Source organism: Brachyistius frenatus, unplaced genomic scaffold (assembly GCF_029030835.1).
Source record: "Brachyistius frenatus isolate BFR_SWC_R1_liver_20210118 unplaced genomic scaffold, ASM2903083v1 Contig_343, whole genome shotgun sequence".
Classification (NCBI taxonomy): Eukaryota; Metazoa; Chordata; class Actinopteri; family Embiotocidae; genus Brachyistius; species Brachyistius frenatus.
The window spans coordinates 220,473-242,351 of NW_027210942.1; the positions used below are offsets into that span (position 1 = coordinate 220,473).

Here is a 21,879-nt window from a genome sequence, read left to right on the forward strand (position 1 = left end):
CTCTGAAGGATCTGGAGATGGCACAGGAGACTTGTGTTTCTGTGGGTTTCTGGATAGGATGGATTTTCGGTGCCACAGTACATACAGATATGACCACTCACAGACCATAACGCATGACATGAGTCATGTGAAGGTCTGTGATGTATTGTGTGGTAGACGAACAGTCGCCTGTAGAAACTGAAGATCCTACTCAAACTCAAACCAGTGATGGTTGTATTGAACGGCCTCCAGCTTCCTCGTATTGCCGTCTCCCATCACTACAGACCGATGACTACATGACCGAGTCTGCAACCAGACACCAGAAGAACAACAACCTCATTGACTTCATGACTACAACCCACTCGATTCTGTGGTCAGCATCGAAACATCCAACGGCTGCAGCTGATTCAAAGCGCTGCTGACAGGCTGTTCACACCGTGTTGCTGCGTCCCTGCTGACCTCATCGGGCTTCCTGGGAGTTTTACAGTGGACGGGAAGATTTTACTGTTTGTTTTTAAGGCTCTTGATGGTCTGACTCCTGAATACCTCTGTTAACTCCTCATGAGCCTGATGGCTCCTAACTCCTCTGGTCACTGAAGAGGTCCGATCATCTTCTGCTCCTCAGCTGTACAAGTCCCTGTCAGGTGATCTCAGTTTCCTCCTTTAAATCTCTTACTACTTTTTTTGTGTTGTTTTTCCTCATTTATAGTATTCATTGTAGTCTTTTAATTAATTATCTATATCTTTGTTATTCTTGTAAATCTGGTTGGTTTTGTTGTGAAGCCCTTTCTGACCTTGACTTTAAAAGGAGCTATATAAATATTGTCTACCATTATTTTAATTATGACTAACCCACTATGCCAGTCAGCGCTGCTTTTCTATATGGTTTCTCTCTAAGCTAGCATTTTGCACAGACCACACTGAGGTTTGAGCTCTCACACATTTTACTATTAATGCACAGTTCAAACCCACACAGGCAGGTCCAGTCCGGAAACCCTGTCACAGCTGTTTGCTGTACAATAACTAACAGCATTGAAGTTACTTAGAAACTGCAGAAGAATCTAAACATCTGTCCGGAGAGCCTCAATGTTTGCACAGAACTGTACGTTCACAGTTTGATAGCGGAAGGCTGTTTTTACTCTCATCTGCTGAAGAGGGAACGTTTTACTGTCACCATACCAAAGTTTTGGTCGTTGATATTATTACCACCTAAAATACTTTGATCTCCGTACAAATTTGGAAACCACAGCAAAAAAATGAATGAAAAATGAAATGAGCGTGTTTCAACTTGAAGTCTTTTGAAAATAACTTTCAGGGCACACGAGGAGGACGAAGCCTTCAAGCAATGCAATATAAATATCACTGTATGGTAATAAAATTCTTGCATATATAGCTATTTTTCTGTGCCATTAAACATCTGTCTGAGTGGATGAGACAGGCTTGTTTGGGTTTTTTGGATATCCCAAAGTGCATTATGCAAGTTTTACAGGTACGAATTGATCATAAATACGGAGTGTGACAAGCGGCCTGAGACGCTTTGTGTGAGAGGGAAAGGGACAAGTGAAGGGCAGTGTGTGAAACCTCTAACAATCATCACGACTATTAATCAGTTCAGCAGCTGTGAATGAGTGCCCCCCACCACCACCACCACCACACACACACACACACACACACACACACACACACACACACACACACACACACACACACACACACACACACACACACACACACACACACACACACACACGTTCTGCATGCAGTCATGGAGGGTGGGACTTCTGTGTGTGAGTGAATGAGAGCAGCAGCTGGATGCATGTATGCGTTCGGTCAGGCGTGTGATGAAGAGCGACGCCCTCCTTCAGGCAGGCTGACTGTGTGATGCTGCACAGCTGACGTCTCGGCTGCTTTACCTTCAGACGCAGACGTGACACATGCAGTCTTTAGGGGGAAGGGGTGCTGGCTGGTGCTCGTCCCCATCCGTTCACCTTTCTGTCCCTCTACCGCCTGCCTGCATCCGTCCTCCGAGCTGAGCATCATGACTCAATATGCTTCTATTGCCCCCTTCACTCACAAAGCACCAGGAGAGATGCATAGAGATGAAGCCCCTCCCCCTGTGGGACCCAATCCATCAACTGCAGCCCCACAGCAGGCAGGCAGGCTGTCCTTTAAAGGCACAAGCCCGACTACAAGCAGGACTCATAAATGTAATGTGCATTTTTTTGGATTGGTTTTAACTCTGTGCTTGTTTGCGGTCATCTGTTTGTTTGGACAAAAAGAGCGAGAGCCTCGGCCTGCAGGGAGATGATGTCACACCCTCATCGCATTTTCATTCTGAGGACCGCGTGTGAGCTGAGGATGATGTAACGGTCCGACTCATTCTGCCCTTGTTAGAGAAAACAAAAGAACAGCCAGAGTGCACACACACACACACACACACACACACACACACACACACACACACACACACACACACACACACACACACACACACACACACACACACACACACACACACACACACACACACCTACCTCTCTCCCCATGTGTGAGGACTACATTGTTGAAGGGTCCTTAAAGCTGTGCTGCATACAAAGTGGAAAATCTCACTCGTTGTTAAAGACCGTCAGAACTGAGAGTTTGATTCAAGCTCAATGATAAACACGTTAATAATTATGATTTTAAAGTGAACTATGAGTTTTGATCAAAATGTGAAGGCCTGATGTCAAATCTCCAGTATGAAGAAAGAAATAACTAAGTGTTGTGGTTTTATTGGTTGTACTAACAAAACAAAGTCTTTCTTTATATTAGAGTTCAACCATTTAAAACTGGTCTGTTCTCCTTCAACAGGCCTGTGTGCCTGTGATTTGATCAGATCTGATTGAATATTCTCATCAAATTGTCGTTCAGATGTTGCGAAACTGATTGCTAGCCCCGCCCACTTCAAAACATGTGGAACAATCACAAAGGTCATAAATCGTGGAACAAACCTTTTTTTAAACCTCCAAAGTGACTTGCGGTGTTTTAAAAAAAACCTGAGCCACCAAATTGAAAACATGGCTGTGACATTGCACCACTGGATTGTTCCAGAACCGACTGCTCTGATCAGAAAATCTGACAACCTGTGTGCATGTACCAAACCTAAATGCATCAACTCTGTACACAGATGTGCTCACGTGTTCCCAGAGTGATGCTGATTTTCATGATTTGCCCACTAAACCGACATCCAGCCAGTCAGCAGGAAACATCTCCGGCCCCAACTGCTCCCCGCTCTGCGTCTTGTTATATCATTTGCAGCTCGACTGCACTGATTTATTTCCCTTTCCTCCTTCACACTTGACAAACTGCTCTCCTCTCCTACCTAACCCGGGGGGCCTCCAGCGGGGGGGGCAGGCTTGGGATGTGGGAACATTTTAACTGCAGGAGTAACTGCTGCTCTCCTGGAGCGCTGCGAGCACGTTTGGAACGCCTCGGCACCCCTTCATGGCCTCATGAAAACAAAGTGGGGATCGAGAAAACAAAACTGCAATATCCTCCAGACGTGGACATGTTTTCTGTGTTTTCTGCATTCCTTGGAGGATGCAGTCCAAACATGGAGACTTTCTGTCCATCATCGGACACGTTGGTGTGACGACAGCAGTGAACATATCGACATGTGAATCTTCAGTCAGTCACACTGAGCTTGTGTGTGTGTGTGTGTGTGTGTGTGTGTGTGTGTGTGTGTGTGTGTGTGTGTGTGTGTGTGTGTGTGTGTGTGTGTGTGTGTGTGTGTGTGTGTGTGTGTGTGAGCGAGCATGACACTAAATCTTTCTCTTAATGGGATTTGTTTTGTGAACCCGCTCCAAGCCATGATCTCATCCCCTTACATCCCTCCCTCTCCTCGGTCCCGTACCGGATCCATTTTTATAGCTTTAGTAATGATTTCAGATCTAACCCCTTCACACTCCCTCCTTCAGCTCTGAAGTGCTGCATCAGAGCCCCACAGGCAGCGCTGTAAACTCCCTGCAGCTCTGCAGTCGGACCAAAATACCACAGCGTGAAAATAGCATCATGGGAGACCAGACATTATTTTAATCTCAACATTATTCCCCCCAAACTTCCATCCTCACAACTTTGAAAATTAGACATTAATAAGAGGCTCAAAGGTTTCTAAAAATTCGTACCACAGTTAATGCAACAGTTTTGCCGCTGCAGCCTCAGAGCCTTCATGTTGAAGTACCAGTGCAGTAATGTAGGAGAACTCCATAGTAGAAGTACTGCACTCAACATCCTTCTTTAGTAAAAGTAAAGTATGAAGAGTACAATTATTCATTCTTCAGATAAGTGGTGTCTTTCAGTGATCATTTTACAGCTGGCTAGTTTAGTGTAGTGGTTCCCAACTTAGGGTTCAGGTTCCCTCACTGGGCCACTAGATAAATCTGAGAGGTCCTATGAGGATCGACATTTTTCATAATAAATATTATGAGTCATTACAGCGGTGAAATCACAAGTCCTCTTTATGGAAGGTTTGACTTTTGTGCCGTCACGGCTCACTGGGCCACATAATGGAACAGAGCCATCATTAATACACGTGTGCTTTTCCTACTGTGATTGAAAAGAGATTCACAAGATAATTATAAAGTTGATGTAAAAGGTAATGAGCAGCTGTTTCTGCCAGATAAATGTAGTGAAGAAAAAAGTACAGTATTTTTAATGAAATATTAGTCAGAAGAACCGCGAGCGGCTCCTCTGTGCTCATTGGATGAGGATGGAGAACATGGTGGCAGCAACATCAGCAGCAGGTGAATCTCTACCTCCGGTTGGTACACCAAGCGGACGGCTGAGTGTTTTCAGCAGGACAATAAAAAACACTTTCCCGCTCGAGCAACACGAGCCTGAGCCTGCGAGTGTAGATAGCGAGCGACTTTTCAGCACAGCAGAGAATATTATTGATGAGAAGAGGAACAAACTGTCAGCTTAAGAGATGCTTAAGAAGTCATCTTTGAGAGGTATGAATATGATTGATATAAAATGATACTGATCTCCTTCTGAATAACCTTTTAATAATCAAGCAGAGGCTGCTGTGGTTTAAGTTGTCTCTATAAGAGACGTTGCATCTGTCGCCTGCCAATAAAAACATTTGACAAGTAATGCTTCTTTATCGTCTCTTAATTATAATACATAATGTACAGTGTCGTTAGGAATAGTTGAATAAATGAATGATGCGACACGATAAATAAAACGTTTTTAATGGACCCTGTGATTGGTGATCGGCCCCAAAACTCCTGATCGGAGCACCCTTAGTTCCGCTTGTAGGATTTAGGGGGATCTAAATGGTATTTAACATCCATAGTGATGTTTTCATTAGTGTTTTCTCACCTGAAATTAAGAGTTGTTGTGTTTTCATTACCTTAGAGGAGCCGGTCCTCTTCCACACAGCTGCCATGTTTCTACAGAAACCCAGAAGGGACAATCAACAAAAATCCTACACACTGCTCCTTTAAAATTCAAGGTTACTCTTAAGTCGTTTTTTTTGCTCTTCTTTTGAAATCTCTTTGTAAGTTGTGTTTTGCACTCTGTGCGTGTCGTGTAACCTGCCAGTGTGTCACTAATCGCTGTCATGTCCCATAAAACCAGTTTCAAAGATAACCCAGTCGTCCTCAGTGCAGTGGAAGTAATCCACAGGACTCTTCCTGGTGAAGGACTTCAGTGCTGCAGCACACCTGAAGGATCCCAACCTGTAACCGAAGAAGCTTTGTGAGGAAAACGAACATTGTGGGATCAGAAACTGGTAAACAGAACCTGAATCTGGTAGATGTTGTTAAAACACAACTTCTTGTCTAGACGTTGGGCTGCAGGAACATTTCCTGGACTACGTCTGACCTCCCTCGTGTGGTTTGTGATAAATCTGCCCGACCTTTCGTTGGCAGAGCAGGGGGCCAAATGAAGTGGGTCATTGTTGGATTAGCGTTTGATATTCAGAAGCAGACTTGTAGTAGAAAATGATTTGAGGCTGTGGTCTGCTCTGGCGACATCCCAGCTTACCGAGAGGACTCGTCGATTATGTGGACTCTGTTTTCAGGAAAGCTGAGACGGTCGTGGCTCGGTGGCGACCGTCGACACGCTTCCTCGTGTCTGCTGTAAACGTTGGATAGCAGGTGTAGTCAGAGGAATCACTCTTGATCCTGGAGCTGCTTCAGGGATGAAGGTTAAACATGCAATAAAAGTGAGTGAATGGGATGTAAATGTTTAAACATGAAGTTGAATTGGACTGAGAGCTTTGCTGTCAGGTTTTTCTTTGCGTGCCTCAGGGAGGGACTCTGAGCAGCTCTGTGGTTCCTCCTGGCACCATCATGTCGTCGCGGCTCCGTTCACTCCATCTCATTTGTGGATATGAAGTCATCACAGCTGACGCAGCCTGTACTTTTACTTTGGAGGAGTTTGGTTGCAACCTGAGCTGAAAGCAGAGGGGAGGTGCAGATTTTTATTTTTAGTGACTTTATTTCTACTTTGCAAGTGTGGTAGACTGCGAGCCACCACACTGCGGGTTTTTATTGTGTTGTGAGTTTTTAAATGCAGGGTTTGGTCCGCTAGAGTCTCTTTGCTGTGAAGCATCAGTTACTGACGGGGTTAATTGAGTTTTAGGTGTAATACCTCCATGAGATGTGAAGTGTTTAGAGCTGCAGGTTTCCTCAGCAGAGCCCCGTCAGTAAAATGCCGACTGCACATGTGGAAGGAAGGAAAATGAGTCTCCTGCAAGTGCACCTCCCACAGCCACCCGCCCTCTCCTCCTTCTCCGCTGCCTCTTTCTGCTCGCTCTCCCTCCATCCCTGCTCTTTGTCCTGGGAACGCACCAACCAGAGAGGGGGAAGAGGAGGAGAGGGGGAGGGGTGGGCCAGCATGTCAGACAGGGGAGAGACGGGAAAACACAGAGAATAGAAATGTGTCCGAGGGACTCCGCGAGCAGGCGATGAGGTCGGCAGGAGTACAAGACCAGAAGAAAAGAGGCTTTTTCTTCTTTTGTCTCACCAGGTTGTTTCCTGCTGCTCGTCTGATCGAATGCTAAAGTTGTTTTTGGGAACAAACAGAAGCCAGAAGGAGCATCAAGACGAGGAGATGAGAGCTGTCCCGTTGAGGAATCCACCAAATAACAACCATCACCGCTCTTCATCCTCCAACACCAGCTGCTGGTGATACTGCCCCCCCCCCTCTCTCCTGTCTGAATCCCTCACTGGGAGAGCTCACACTGTATGAGGAAGAAAATGGAGAGCTGACATTCCTTCCAATGTCCTGCTGAGGGGATTGCGCTCCGGAGCAGCGGAACAAGGCTGGATGTTCGTACTCTCACCCCGTTTCATCGAGGACCAGGGAGGGGGGGGGGGCAGGTGTTGGACTCTGAGCATGAAGCTCTTCAACCAGAGAAGGAAGCTGCAGGAAGGAGTGTAAACTTGACCTGCTGTAAGTATGGAGCGTCCTTGTGTGTTGTGGACCGAGCCCTTTGGTTCTGTCCTCAGAGGTTCGGCTGCCCTGCAGGTTCAGACCTGAACTCCCCCCTCGTCCTTGTGTGCCTGCAGGACTCATCAGAACAGCTGGACTCCAAGATATCCGTGTTGCATGGCATGCTTCTGTAGCTCTGCAGGAGCCTTTGTTAGAAGGACAGTGAAGGCTAACCTCTGGAAAATGACCACCCTGAACGGGCTGTCCGGTCTGACAACAGTGTAAACAAGGAGTGAGGACAGACCACCCGTCGAGGTGCATCTGTGTCCAACATGAACATATACCACTGCTTGAGCAGGAAGTTATAGTTCAAGTGTTTTCCTAGTTTCTTTTTTTATTTGCTCCACTGCCCTCATGTCAGTTCTTCTGTTGTTTCCATCATGAAGACTTTGAACTTGAACCATTTTCTCAGGAATAACCGATTCTTCAAAATCTTTATTACTTTGGTGGTTGTTGTTATGAAAATCCAGTTTTCCCAGAACTGGAACGATTGCAGTTTCCTTTGCTGTTGGAGGGACGACGTGCTGCTGCAGGTCAGATTGAATTATAACAGGGTGTGTTGCAGAGAGCGGGACTGTAATGGTGGATGAGCTGTGTGTCTGCACAGGAAGTGAGACAGGATCTCCTCATAAATTGTGATTTAGATAAAGGAGTGGCTAAAAGCAGAGATGGTGGAATGATGTCTTTGTGTTCAGTCTTCTTCACCACTGAAATGTCTCTGCAGGAACTAACTTTAGAACAACTCCAGTTCTGGTTGGGTTCAGCTGGCAGCCGTCCTGCAGTTCACCGACTCCATCTTTAGTTTCTAAATTCTCTCTCAACAGATGCACACTTTTGGCTGGATTTGTTGTTTTTATTCTCACAATTGAACAAAACGCTGGTGTCACCAACCTGTTGGTCAGTGGATCCGTCCTCTCCTGGAGTCCAGACTGAAGCACAACACTTGAATTGATGGCTGTGAGATCTTTTAACACATTAATGCCCCTGGACGGTGGAGCCTGTTAACGTCGGAGCCTTTTTCTCTCGGGTCACCACCAAGTTGAAGTTTGTTTTTTGTTAAATCTCGACCACTGTTGGATTTTATTTCAAGACCGACCACATGACGGCTCCCCAGAAGTGAAGCCAGTGTTCACAAGTGAACATTGCGGAAATAGGTGCCGCCATTGCCATTGGCAACCAGAGTGTGTGCAGTAGTGACAGGGGGGTGGAAACATTACATTGAGGTCCCGCCCCCTGCCTGGCCCTCAATATTAAACCAACAGCACAACCAAGTAGATGACAAGTAGCGGTTCCTAATTATTTAATCTGGAAAATAAAAAGCATCCATGACGGTCCAAGACAGTCAGGCATCAAAAGTAGAAGAACCTTAACTTTGCATTTGGACCTTTGGGTCTCTTTGATGGGTGAAATCGGACCACAGAACTTTTTTGTATGAGGCACAAAGTCCCGGAGAAGTCAAACACAAAGAAGAATAGAATTGAACTGAAGTACTGGACTTTAATATGACTCAATCACTGCTGTGCGCATGTTAGCATGCTAATGTTAGCATTCAGCTGAAGCAGTAGACTCTTCATCCTGGTATGAATCAAATCACTGTTGGTTTTAATGGAAACTCATCATCCAGGATGGTAGTGCTGTTGGACCTCAGTTCTCCAGCACTGTTCTAGTTGGTCTTCACTCGACACTGAAGCAGAAACGGTTTGTGTGTTTGTCCACAGGAATTTGATCCCAGTCAACAGTTAGTTATCGGGCCGCTGTCCTGTTTCCTAAAGTTTACATCCAGACCCGTAAACCCTCGTAGTGACATGAGAGGAAGCTGCGACGCTCTCGGCTGAAACGTTGGCCTCTGCAGGAGTTTGTTTTTATTCATTTTTGCTGGCTGCTCTGTGAAGACAAAAGCTTTCAGGCGCTCACAACATTTCTGGGTCGCTCAGTGCTGATAGAGAACAACACGGAGGTAATTAGGCCATTGGCTGTCCTGCCAGTTGGTGTCTCAGAGAAGAGAGACAGCCACAGAGAGGGAAGCTGTTGTGTGAACGCTCCTCCATTAACAACTGTCTTCAAATCAAGCCGGCTTTAATGGGACCAAAGCGCTTCAATGTGTCGTCCTGCCCTCGCTGCACCGTGGCATCACTCACTCAGCATCTGCTTAGTGAGGAAGCACATAAATACTTTGACTGTTTTTATGTTTGCTGTTTTGAAAGCAGAGACTCTATTTGACTGAGCAGACAGATGCAGTGAATACCAGAAGAAACGGTTATCTCAAGTTTCACTGTCTCTCCAACTGGACCACAATATAACCATTGTTTTCTCATGGAAACTCTCTGTGTGATGGAACTAATTTGATAAGTGCACAAACAACTCATTTGAACCGGCGCTGAAGATTCATCTCCTCTACTGATAGTCAGGAGGTCTGACCAGAGTTTATCATAATCATTTACTCATTTAAATATATTTTGGTGGCATCAGAAGACGGTTAAGGTTCCCGGCCTGATGAAGACTGAAGAGTCTCACTGGTACCACAGTACTAATCACAGAGAAATACAACACTGTCAGCATGTGCTTTTGAAATTTAACTTTTAACAAGTGAGCTGCCTGTCAACAACAGAACTGAAGTCAGAACAACCAGGAAGTAGAACATTTAGTTTTTTTCAACATAGTACATTATAACCTGATAGCATCTGGGCTGCTAACAGGTTATTGACAGGCAGTGCATTAATTGACCTGCACCCTCTTGTGTGTGTGTGTGTGTGTGTGTGTGTGTGTGTGTGTGTGTGTGTGTGTGTGTGTGTGTGTGTGTGTGTGTGTGTGTGTGTGTATGTGTGTGTGTGGGTGTGTTTGTGTGTGTGTGGGTGTGTGTGTGTGTGTGTGTGTGTGTGTGGGTGTGTGGGTGTGTGGGTGTGTATGTGGGTGTGTGGGTGTGTATGTGGGTGTGTGGGTGGCTCCAGGCTGTGTTGGTGTCTTCACTCAAGCCTGGCTTTCAGCTCCTAACCACAGACTGGACATTTTATTCACTTTGGATTTGATGAGAGAAGTTGAATGGGAGTCTATGGAGCCGGAGGCTTTTTGGAGCCGACCTCTAGTGGCACTCGCTGGTATTGCAGCTTGTGGCCTTATTTTTAAGACCTGGAGGCTACGTGGTCCTTATCTGGCTACTTATCTCCACACTTTACACCTGATCACTGTAACTTCATTACTGCTAACAGCGTGCATGTATCAGCGTCTACGTGCTGCTGATGTTGGACAGTCGTTACCCACAAGGACTCCTTCCTAAAGGCTCAGCCAGTAAAAAAAAGTTATTTATTACGTCTCTGTCGGGATTTGTTTTTGTTCCCGTGATAAAACGTTGACTAAAAACTTGGTCAACTAAGATTCTTGTTGTCGACTAATGTTTGGAAAACTTGTTGGGGGTGAAGCTGTGAGGTCTGGTCACGAGGAGAGCTGAAACCTAGTGTGACCACTGGGCTGAGACAAAGCCGCCATTTGAACTTGTTATTTTCCATTTCATACACAGCTGTTTTTGTCCATTTTGATGTGAAACACTGGGTGAGACTTCCAGGAGCTGTGAGCCTCCAGATGGAGACCAGCTTTCCACTCTGCCTTCGGGTGAAGCCGCTCAGAACAACCGAACATCTGCCTTCAAACACACTGCTTATAACTGACCTTTATGAATCAGGCTCATTAGATCCAACTTTCAATTGAATCACTTACATGCTGTATGATGTTCAACACTACGTATGGACGCACATTGTTTTGTTGTCCATATGAATATGAGAGAGGTGTGTGATGTCGGTTAAAGCTTCATTAGGAGTTCATTCAGATGTATTTTGTGGAAACAGGATTTCTGCACTGAATACGGTCAAATGTCCTGCATATAAAGAAATGTTGTCATCTGGTCGGTCTCTGTGTAATTTAGATGGAAGCAAACTGGTGACGCCATGTTTGACCTCTACAAGTCTCCGATAAGAAAACATTCAATTTCATACATCAGACAGAAACTCGTCAAAATGTTTTTTGGATGGAGTTTTTCCGCTGCGACGCTCAGGTGAGACATAAATAACAAATAATGAAGCTGGTCCTCAAACTGGTTTCGATTTATTTTGTAAGAATAAAAACGCTGAATATTAAATAGATGTGGAAAACATTTCTGTTTCATCAAAACATAACAAATCTATTAATTTATATATTTTCGTCTGCTGGTGGATTGTGTGGATAAATGATAAGACAGGGTGTGGCTCTCTGGTGTGTCGTCAGTCAGAGTTTCAGTTTTAGTTTATGTAGTGAAGATGAGGCTGATGAAGAAGAGCGCTGCCTGCAGCTGTCCGTATGCGTCTCTATCCACTCAGCAGCCGCCAGATGTTGCAGCGCTCCCAGCTTCACGCTGGTTTCCTCATCTATATTTCATGAGGATATGGGCGGTCAGCAGCGCTCACTGGGAGCTCATCAGTAGAACAATAACCATCTGATTACATAATTTATTCTCTTATTTAAGCTTCCTGCCAGTGGAACTGATTTGAATGTTCATGTCATCTCATTCCTGTGATTAAAAGCTGCCTTTGTCCTCCTTTGGTTTGTCTGAACACAGTCTTGGATACCCGGGCAACTTAAAACTTAATAATCCAGACTTCACCTTGAAATTTCACCACAGGTGGCCTCAAAATTAATATCAGACTTTTCTTTTTGCTGCATAATTGTTTTGGATCTTGTGCTCGCTCTGCTATAAAGCTGCAGCCTCATTAAATGAAGTGAACCTTCCCTTCCCGCCATGTTTGTCAGACATGCGATCATTAGTAGAAGATGAGAATGTTTGCAGGTCTCGTGCATGTGATGCATCACTGGTCCACACACAGGTCTTTAATCACAGACCTGTTGAAGCTGCTGAAATCAGTGCAGCTCTTTTTGTGAGATGAAGACGTGTCTAATGCTGAGCTCCTCTCTTTCTGTCTTTCAGTTGTCCCTCGGGGATGAACAGTGTGAAGTGACGAGGAATGGCTACGAGTCCAAGGAGCTGGTCTACTTAGTTCATATTTACTGCCAGGTAAGACAGCATCCTGCCGAACCTCTCATCACATTCATACTTCTATAAGATTATATATGAAGTCCCACAGAGACGGAAAACACACAGACATTTGTATAAAAATGTATTCCTGCTTTTGACCATTCTCTGAAACCTTTTTTTCCTCCCACAAATGAAACTCGGTACAACCTGTTCAGAGGTCCGACACACTCTCGGCTCCGAGCGGAGCGTTTCTCAAACACTTCACTCATTGTTTCAAAAACCATCCAAGTTATGTAGAAAATGAGAAGAGCTGTGGCTGAATGCCCGGACGGGTGAATGATTCTGAAGAATGTGGGACAGAAAGGGCTTCACAGTTCTTCACGTATCGTGGACGTGTTGCAGATTTCAGGATGTTACCTGGGCTGAAGTATCCGGGTCGGCCTGCTCATGTTGTGCTCTTAGAGGAGACATTTTATTTTTAAATGTTGATCACTACTGAAACTGTCTTTCCACGTCCACAAAGTACCAGAGGTTCAATAGAACCGTGGTTCTGACTGGTCCAGCCTCCGGACCCACATCTGGTCTCAGTCATGAAGCTAAAAACATTAAATTGAAAAAAAAAGCAAAGAAAGTGCAGCTAAGGCTAAAAAAAACGATTAAATGAAAAAGGCTGTTTTCTCTTGAATTACTCGTTTATATGCTTTTTAAGTGAAACTGATGATGCTCATCAGATTTTAATTTAACTGGAGACATTATGGATCAGAGGACTCACACTGACCTCAGCGTTGCCGTGGCGATGCCCTCAGCTCCTGCAGTTGTACTCAACAGGTTTGTCGATGTAAGCTGACTTCATGAAGGGCGTTTTAGTTTCGTCTGCACGCTTTCATGTGCGAGCGCTCAGCTGCACACAAACACACGGAGCAGGTCCTTCTTTATGCCCTCTGTGGGAGAAAACACATTTAATGATGTCCTATTTGCATTTCTCCGTGTTTACAAATGCTGGAGGTTAGTGTCATATACCGCATCCACACTCTGTCATAGGAGATGTATGGCCTTCAAAATAAAAGCACAGCAGAAATTCTAAAGACTTCAAACTAAAAGTTTTATAAAAAAAAATTCTTCAACTTTTTTTTTTCCCACAAGCACATCCTCGACCCTGAAAGTGGGCCACAACCAGCCAGTTGAGAGCCATTGCTGCCGAGCACATGCAGCCACTGCTGCGGTTGGCTTTTACTTGTTCTGTATCTGATCTGTAAAGTTTCTTTTTTAAAGAGAGATGTCAGGCTGAAGTAACAGTGATGTTATTTATGATGACCTCATTAACACGAAGCCTTGAGGTCCAACAGACACACATGCACAGCAGCTGCTCAGAGGCTTTGCCCCATTCTCATCCAGTCACATGTTAGCTTCCATTGTCATGCATTCTTAAAGATGCTTCTCCTTCTTCCATTCTCACAACCTCGGCAAGTATGCAGCCACGCGCCTGGAAATTCCAACTTTTTACAGCCATCAGAAAACTGCAAAATCTAAATCAGAGAGAAAAAATAAAAACCTGGTACACTTGAATTCTGCACTCGGTTTTAAACAGAGAAAGTAGCACAGCAGAGAGAGATTGGTTCACTTCCACACAACCAGAGAGGAGGGGGAGCCAGGAGCACCGGCTGAAAGTGGGGCAGGGAAGCATAAAGAGTTCCCCGTGCCCACAGAGCCCCCCGGTGGCGTCCGTCCCAGCCAGCACTAGAATCAGTGGGCTGAGTGGTGCACTGCAGTCCCCGTCACACGAGCCCTGGCCTCAGTACAGACGGAGCACATCAAGGGCAAATCAAAGCAAAATACTTTTTCCACCAGGAGTTTCTCTCAGCGGGGTTTGGAGCTCCGTCTTATTGGATAAAAAAAGAAAACAACAAATCCGTAAAATAGATTATTTTCTCTTTCAAATTAAAAAAAAAAAAGACAAAAGACAAAAGTTACTTTCAATGTGGAGGATTGAGGGCAATTCTCCTGCTTCACACTGTTGGCATTTAATCACTGTATTTTACCAGAAAGGCCTCTGAGCTGTTGATGTTCTCTGTTTATGAAGACATTTAATTTATCAGAGTTTACAAGTCCATGAGAGATTGAGATCCTTTTTTCTTTTTCATTGTCTGAGTCAGTGTCTTTGTATTAGAGGCATGGAAAGATGTCTGCAGGGACAGAAACAGAGGAAACAGTTGCGGGGGGAAAAGGATAAAGCGAAGTCACAGCAGTGCGACACAACAGGCTGCCGGCTCTTTGTTCTAATGTCATCCACAAAGTAAAACTACTCACAAAAGAGTTGTTGTTGTCCATGTTTGACCTTCAGTTTAGACAAGACCAGACAACCTGAACAAACTGCTGTGGGCTTATATCATATCTTATATCATATATCATATCATGTATCATATCATATATATCATATATCATATCATATATCATCTCATGTATCATCATATATATTATATCATGTATATCATCATATCATGTATCAGATCATATATATCACCATATCATGTATCATATATATCATCATATATCATATCATGTATCATCTCATATCATATATATCATATCACATATATCATGTATCATCTCGTATCATATATATCATATCACATATATCATGTCATATAGCATATCATGTATTATATCATATATCATCATATAACATCATATCATGTATCATATCATATATGATCTCATGTATCATATCATATATATCATCATATGTATCATCTCATCTATCATATATATCATATATATATCATGTATCATCTCATGTATCATATCATATATATCGTATCATATATATAATATCATATATATCATATAATATATCGTATCATATATATCATATCATATATCGTATATCATATGTATATCATATGTACAGTGACCCCTCGCTATAACGCGGTTCACCTTTCACGGTCTCGCTGCTTCACGGATTTGCATCGTGCATTGTGTTCTGCATTCTGATTGGCTGAACAGTCTCTCCGCTTCTTCTCTACCTGTTTGTCAATAACGTTGCGGTTTAATATGTACACGTACGTAAAACAGCTTGCCAAATTAAAAATAATCGATGGTGGCATGTCGGTTTATAAGAATCTTTTTGCCCAGAAGAAAAAAGAGCGACAACAACTACCGATAACTATGTTCTTCTCTTGAAAAACCACACCTGCACCGCCGGCTTTAGAAGAAAGAACCGCTGCAGAGCGGAGTCAGGATGCAGCGGCTCAGTCAGAAGAGCAGTGAAATACACGAGTCACTATTTGTCCGACTGTACTTTGTATTTGTTTTCATAATCATTTTTCATTTCCTCCCGTTCTAATCCAATGACTCGGGTCGCAGTGGGGCGGTGCGATCTCAGCAATTTGAAGCCTTCAGTTCGTATTGATGATTAAAATTATTATTTTACAGTACAGTAGTTATTTGTAAAAAAAAACACATTTATACAGTACTTTTATTTGTTAAACAAATGCTTGGGCCTGTAAAAAGGTTTTGTTCTTTGGTTTCAATGTATTATGGAGTATTTCATTGTATAATAATTGTAAAAAAAATAAAGGTTACTACTTCACGGATTTCACCTATCACGGTCTCTATTTGGAACGTAACCCCCGCGATAAACGAGGGTTCACTGTATATCATATCATGTCATGTTATATCATACAACAGGAGAAAGTCATGAGGACAGTGTTGAAGGTAACATGGTGGTTACGGGTATTTTATTAATATATAAAATAAATAATTAATACAATAAACCTAATTTGTAGCATTTTTCTTTTAATTTCAAAGAGCTTTTTAAAGGAAAGAGAATACAAAGAAATTGCCAACAAAACGAAAATCCTGAAATAAAATCATTAAAGGACAGAAAGATTAGATCGGTAACGTTGTTGGGTTGTCGTGAAACATGAAACTGTGTGTCATCTGTGGAGCCGGAGAAGAATATTTAAAACCACGAATGAACCACTGGGTTGCCACAATCTAAATGTTCAAATCATGTGAGCTTCTTCTTTCCCGAATTGTTGAACCACCTTTGGTTTCATTTGATTTTGTATATGAAGAAAATCAACTTTCCCAGATGTAAACTCCCTTTAGACTGGAGACCCAACATTGCCTTCAGTAACTTAGTGTGTAGACTTTCTGAATCATTTCAAGAGTCTCTGTTGCTCATTTCTTGAATGTGATACAAAACTCACCCCCTGTGATCATGTCCAGAAATCCCTGGAGTATCTGGACCAGTGGTCACTGAAGTGTGTAACTCAGGTGCTGATGAAGCAACCAAACGTGGAGTGATGAAGGTTGCAGCTCCTCCCTGCTCAGTGCACGTGTTGGTGCTGGTATTATATAGTTCTGGTGATGTCAGGGTCCCTAATCACATCTCCCTCTACAGAAACTGTAACGTGACACTGACACGCTCCTGAAATGCTCTGAGCTGTCACTTCCTATTGAAAGGTCTTATATATTATATCATGTCCATTATTTCCTATTTTCCTGTTTCAGTTCTTTGTTCTATGGATTTTTGAGATGTTTGTAGTCAGTTGCTTGTTTTCAGCTGTTGCAGCAGATACAAACATTCAGCGAACTGAGCACAGATATTATTGTGTGCAGCTCCCGTCCACTGCAACAGTCTTTAATTTGAGAAAAACAACATGACAACTTTGTGTTTTCTGTGTGTGTTCTGCAGGGTCGAAGCTGGATTGTGAAGCGCAGCTATGAGGATTTCCGTGTCCTGGACAAACACCTTCACCTCTGCATCTACGACCGACGCTTCTCACAGCTGCCTGAGCTGCCTCGCCTGGACAGTCTGACTGATCAGACAGAGGTACACACCCAAAACACACACAAACACACACTCAGGGAGGAAAACACACATCTACACACACACAGGGAGGAAAACACACACAAACACACACTCAGGGAGGAAAACACACATCTACACACACTCAGGGAGGAAAACACACACCTTAACACACTCAGGGAGGAAAACACACACAAACACACACACAGGGAGAAAAACACACATCTACACACACACACTCAGGGAGGAAAACACACACAAACACACACTCAGGGAGGAAAACACACATCTACACACACACACTCAGGGAGGAAAACACACAACACACACACACATCTACACACACTCAGGGAGGAAAACACACATCTACACACACACAGGGAGGAAAACACACACCTACACACACACACACAGGGAGGAAAACACACATCTACACACACACTCAGGGAGGAAAACACACACCAAACACACACTCAGGGAGGAAAACACACATCTACACACACACTCAGGGAGGAAAACACACATCTACACACACTCAGGGAGGAAAACACACACCTACACACACACTACACACACAGGGAGGAAAACACACAAAACACACATCAGGGAGGAAAACACACACACACTCAGGGAGGAAAACACACACTACACACACTCAGGGAGGAAAACACACACACACACACACACACAGGGAGGAAAACACATCTACACACACACAGTGAGGAAAACACACACACACACACACACAGGGAGGAAAACACACTACACACACACACACACAGGGAGGAAAACACACATCTACACACACTCAGGGAGGAAAACACACATCTACACACACACACACAGGGAGGAAAACACACACACTCAGGGAGGAAAACACACAAACACACACTCAGGGAGGAAAACACACACACACACACTCAGGGAGGAAAACACACACAAACACACACTCAGGGAGGAAAACACACATCTACACACACACAGGGAGGAAAACACAACAACACACACACAGGGAGGAAAACACACACACACACACACACACACAGGGAGGAAAACACACATCTACACACACACACACAGGGAGGGAAACACACATCTACACACACACACAGGGAGGAAAACACACATCTACACACACTCAGGGAGGAAAACACATCTACACACACTCAGGGAGGAAACACACATCTACACACACTCAGGGAGGAAAACACACATCTACACACACACTCAGGGAGGAAAACACACACCTACACACACACTCAGGGAGGAAAACACACACCACACACACACTCAGGGAGGAAAACACACACAAACACACACACAGGGAGGAAAACACACATACACACACACAGGGAGGAAAACACACACACACACACTCAGGGAGGAAAACACACACAAACACACACTCATGGAGGAAAACACACACCTACACACACACTCAGGGAGGAAAACACACATCTACACACACACACAGGGAGAAAAACACACATTTACACACACACTCAGGGAGGAAAACACACACAAACACACACTCAGGGAGGAAAACACACACAACACACACTCAGGGAGGAAACACACATCTACACACACACAGGGAGGAAAACACACATCTACACACACACACTCAGGGAGGAAAACACACACAAACACACACTCAGGGAGGAAAACACACATCTAACACACACTCAGGGAGGAAAACACACACACACACAACACACACACACAGGGAGGAAAACACACATCTACACACACACACAGGGAGGAAAACACACATACACACACTACACACACACACACACACACACACACACACACACACACACACACACACACAGGGAGGAAAACACACATCTACACACACACAGGGAGGAAAACACACATCTACACACACACACACACAGGGAGGAAAACACACATCTACACACACACACACACACACTCAGGGAGGAAAACACACAACACACACACACACACACACAGGGAGGAAAACACACATCTACACACACTCAGGGAGGAAAACAACACACACACACTCAGGGAGGAAAACACACACACACACACTCAGGGAGGAAAACACACATCTACACACACTCAGGGAGGAAAACACACACACAACACACACTCAGGGAGGAAAACACACACACACACACTCAGGGAGGAAAACACACATCTACACACACTCAGGGAGGAAAACACACATCTACACACACACTCAGGGAGGAAAACACACATCTACACACACACTCAGGGAGGAAAACACACATCTACACACACACTCAGGGAGGAAAACACACATCTACACACACACACACACACTCAGGGAGGAAAACACACATCTACACACACACTCAGGGAGGAAAACACACAAATACACACACTCAGGGATGGAAGTAAACAAATGGAGTTTGTCACATTTCTTTCACATTACAAATGTAGAATCAGTCCAATAAAGTACTTATAAAATAAAGTGCGCCCCCCACCCCTCCTCCCAAACACACACACCCATTAGTTCAATGTGCAGATTTGTGGCACCAGAAACTATAAAACTAAGTTTCCCTTGTAATATGAAGTCGTTGCTGTGGTTTACTAACATGCAGAACTCTTTCGCCGCTTCATTAGCTGCTTGTAACACATAGAACAACACATAACTACAGACTTCTAAAGTTAATAATGAACACCGTTAACTGATAAGTTTACTAATCAGTGAATTATTAGGAGATGATTGCAGTCGTAAATGATAACGCGTATTGACTCTGACTGGTGTGTGTTTCCCTCCATGTTAGTCCGTTTCCCAGATGTTGTTGGCTTACCTCTCTCGGCTCTCGGCTATCGCTGACAACAAGATCAACTGTGGCCCCGCCCTCACATGGATGGAGGTAAGTCTCTCAGCTCTCCTCTGACTGATGGAAAACCTGTGATTTATTACCGTTACATCCAGAGTCAGTGGTCCTTGTGGAAGTGTGTGAAAGCTGCTGCACGTTAGGAATAAGGAAAAGCATCGTAGTGTTGTTTTACTGGAGCAAACCTGCAGTGTAACACTCATCCAACACAACAGAACAGCCTGCTGGCATTATTCTCAAACACTGCAGAGTCCCGTCATGCTGCAAAGGAAGCGTCCAAAACATCACGGGGACATTTTGCAGACAACAAAACTGCATCAACAAAGAGGTTACAGTAACCAAACATCTGAAAAGGAACCTTTTCTATAAGAAAGGATGACCTCAGATTTCCAGAACGATAGCAGCACTGCAGGGAGACTAAATCCTTTGGTCCATTTCACCAGAACCTTCCCACAGTTTATTTCTTCTTTCTGCAGAAACACGTCAGCAAGCTGCTCAACAAGAAATTTATGAATTTCTCTTTCAGAAGATGACCAAAGATATGACAGAAATCCTACATGCACACATACCATCTGTCATGTCTCTGTATCCTGTCCAACCACCAGAGTCGTCCTCCAGCTGCTGCTGTTGACGGTAAATGTTGTGTGTGCTCACCAGGTGGACAATAAGGGGAATCATCTGCTGGTCCACGAAGAGTCGTCCATCAATGTGCCCGCTATTGCTGCTGCCCACGTCATCAAGCGCTACATCGCCCAGGCCTCCGACGAGCTGTCCTTCGAGGTGACCACAATCATAGTTTGTCTTGTTATTGTTGTTGTTTTGAAGTCATGACATCACATCGGGGCACGTCTCCGGTCCTTTAGTAACACACTGCAATCTGTCATTTAGCATTTCATTTATCGGTCTTTTTGAAAAACTGCAGCGTGTTCCCGGAGTTTACTTTCAATGTTCTGTAACACATCATCCTGAACTGCAGCAGCACACAACTGATCCTCAAACGAAAGCTTAATCATCCTGGTTAGGATCCATTTACAATTCAATTCCATTTTATTTATTTAATCACAAGTCATCTCAGTAAAGAGATCCACATGTTGATCGCCAGACAGAAGAACATTCAGTCCAGATGAGGATTTACAAAAGACCACCTTCCTTTTCCTGATGTGTTACTGAGCACCTCACTGTCTGCTTCTTTAGGCATTTATAGATGATTCATGTTAATGTTAAAACACACACACACACACACACACACACTCTCCCTGCCTCTAGATATGCACAGTTTTTCTCAGAACTGATCACGACTGAACGTTTTCACTCCCAGATCGTCATAAGAGAGAAAAAGAAGTGAAGACGTGATGAATATGTCTTCTTCAACACAAATGTTAACTGCGAGCAAACATGGCAGATGAAGATGTTTTTTGGAGGAATCCAGACTGAAATGATGCTCTTCCAGCTGGAAGTTGAACTTTCATGTTGTCCGTGTGCTGCTCTGCAGGTCGGTGACATCGTGTCGGTGATCGACATGCCTCCTAAAGAAGACACCACGTGGTGGAGGGGGAAGCACGGCTTCCAGGTACAGAGCACCAACACACCGTCTGTACTTCAGGCTGCAAACTCTTCATTAGACTTCATCTTCAGGGTTTTCTTTTCCGAGGGCGAGAAGAGAACGTTGCTCTGTAAAGATTTCAAATACTAGTTTGATGAGAGACAGAAACTTACAAAACCTCCTTCATGTGAAGCTTGTGTACAGATTACAGGGCGATGCTGCCTCCGTC

At 44.1% G+C, this 21,879-nt stretch overlaps 1 protein-coding gene across 1 annotated transcript in view; it reads left to right on the forward strand.

Annotated features, from left to right (window-relative positions):
- arhgap32b (Rho GTPase activating protein 32b) overlaps positions 1–21,879 on the forward strand; it is a 100,076-nt gene that overhangs the window by 50,379 nt on the left and 27,818 nt on the right. Inside the window, exons 6-10 of the mRNA XM_069723737.1 lie at positions 12,407–12,493; positions 17,154–17,291; positions 20,051–20,143; positions 20,765–20,887; positions 21,600–21,677. Coding sequence (XP_069579838.1) covers positions 12,407–12,493; positions 17,154–17,291; positions 20,051–20,143; positions 20,765–20,887; positions 21,600–21,677 — 519 coding nt within the window. The remainder of the gene's footprint in view (positions 1–12,406; positions 12,494–17,153; positions 17,292–20,050; positions 20,144–20,764; positions 20,888–21,599; positions 21,678–21,879) is intronic.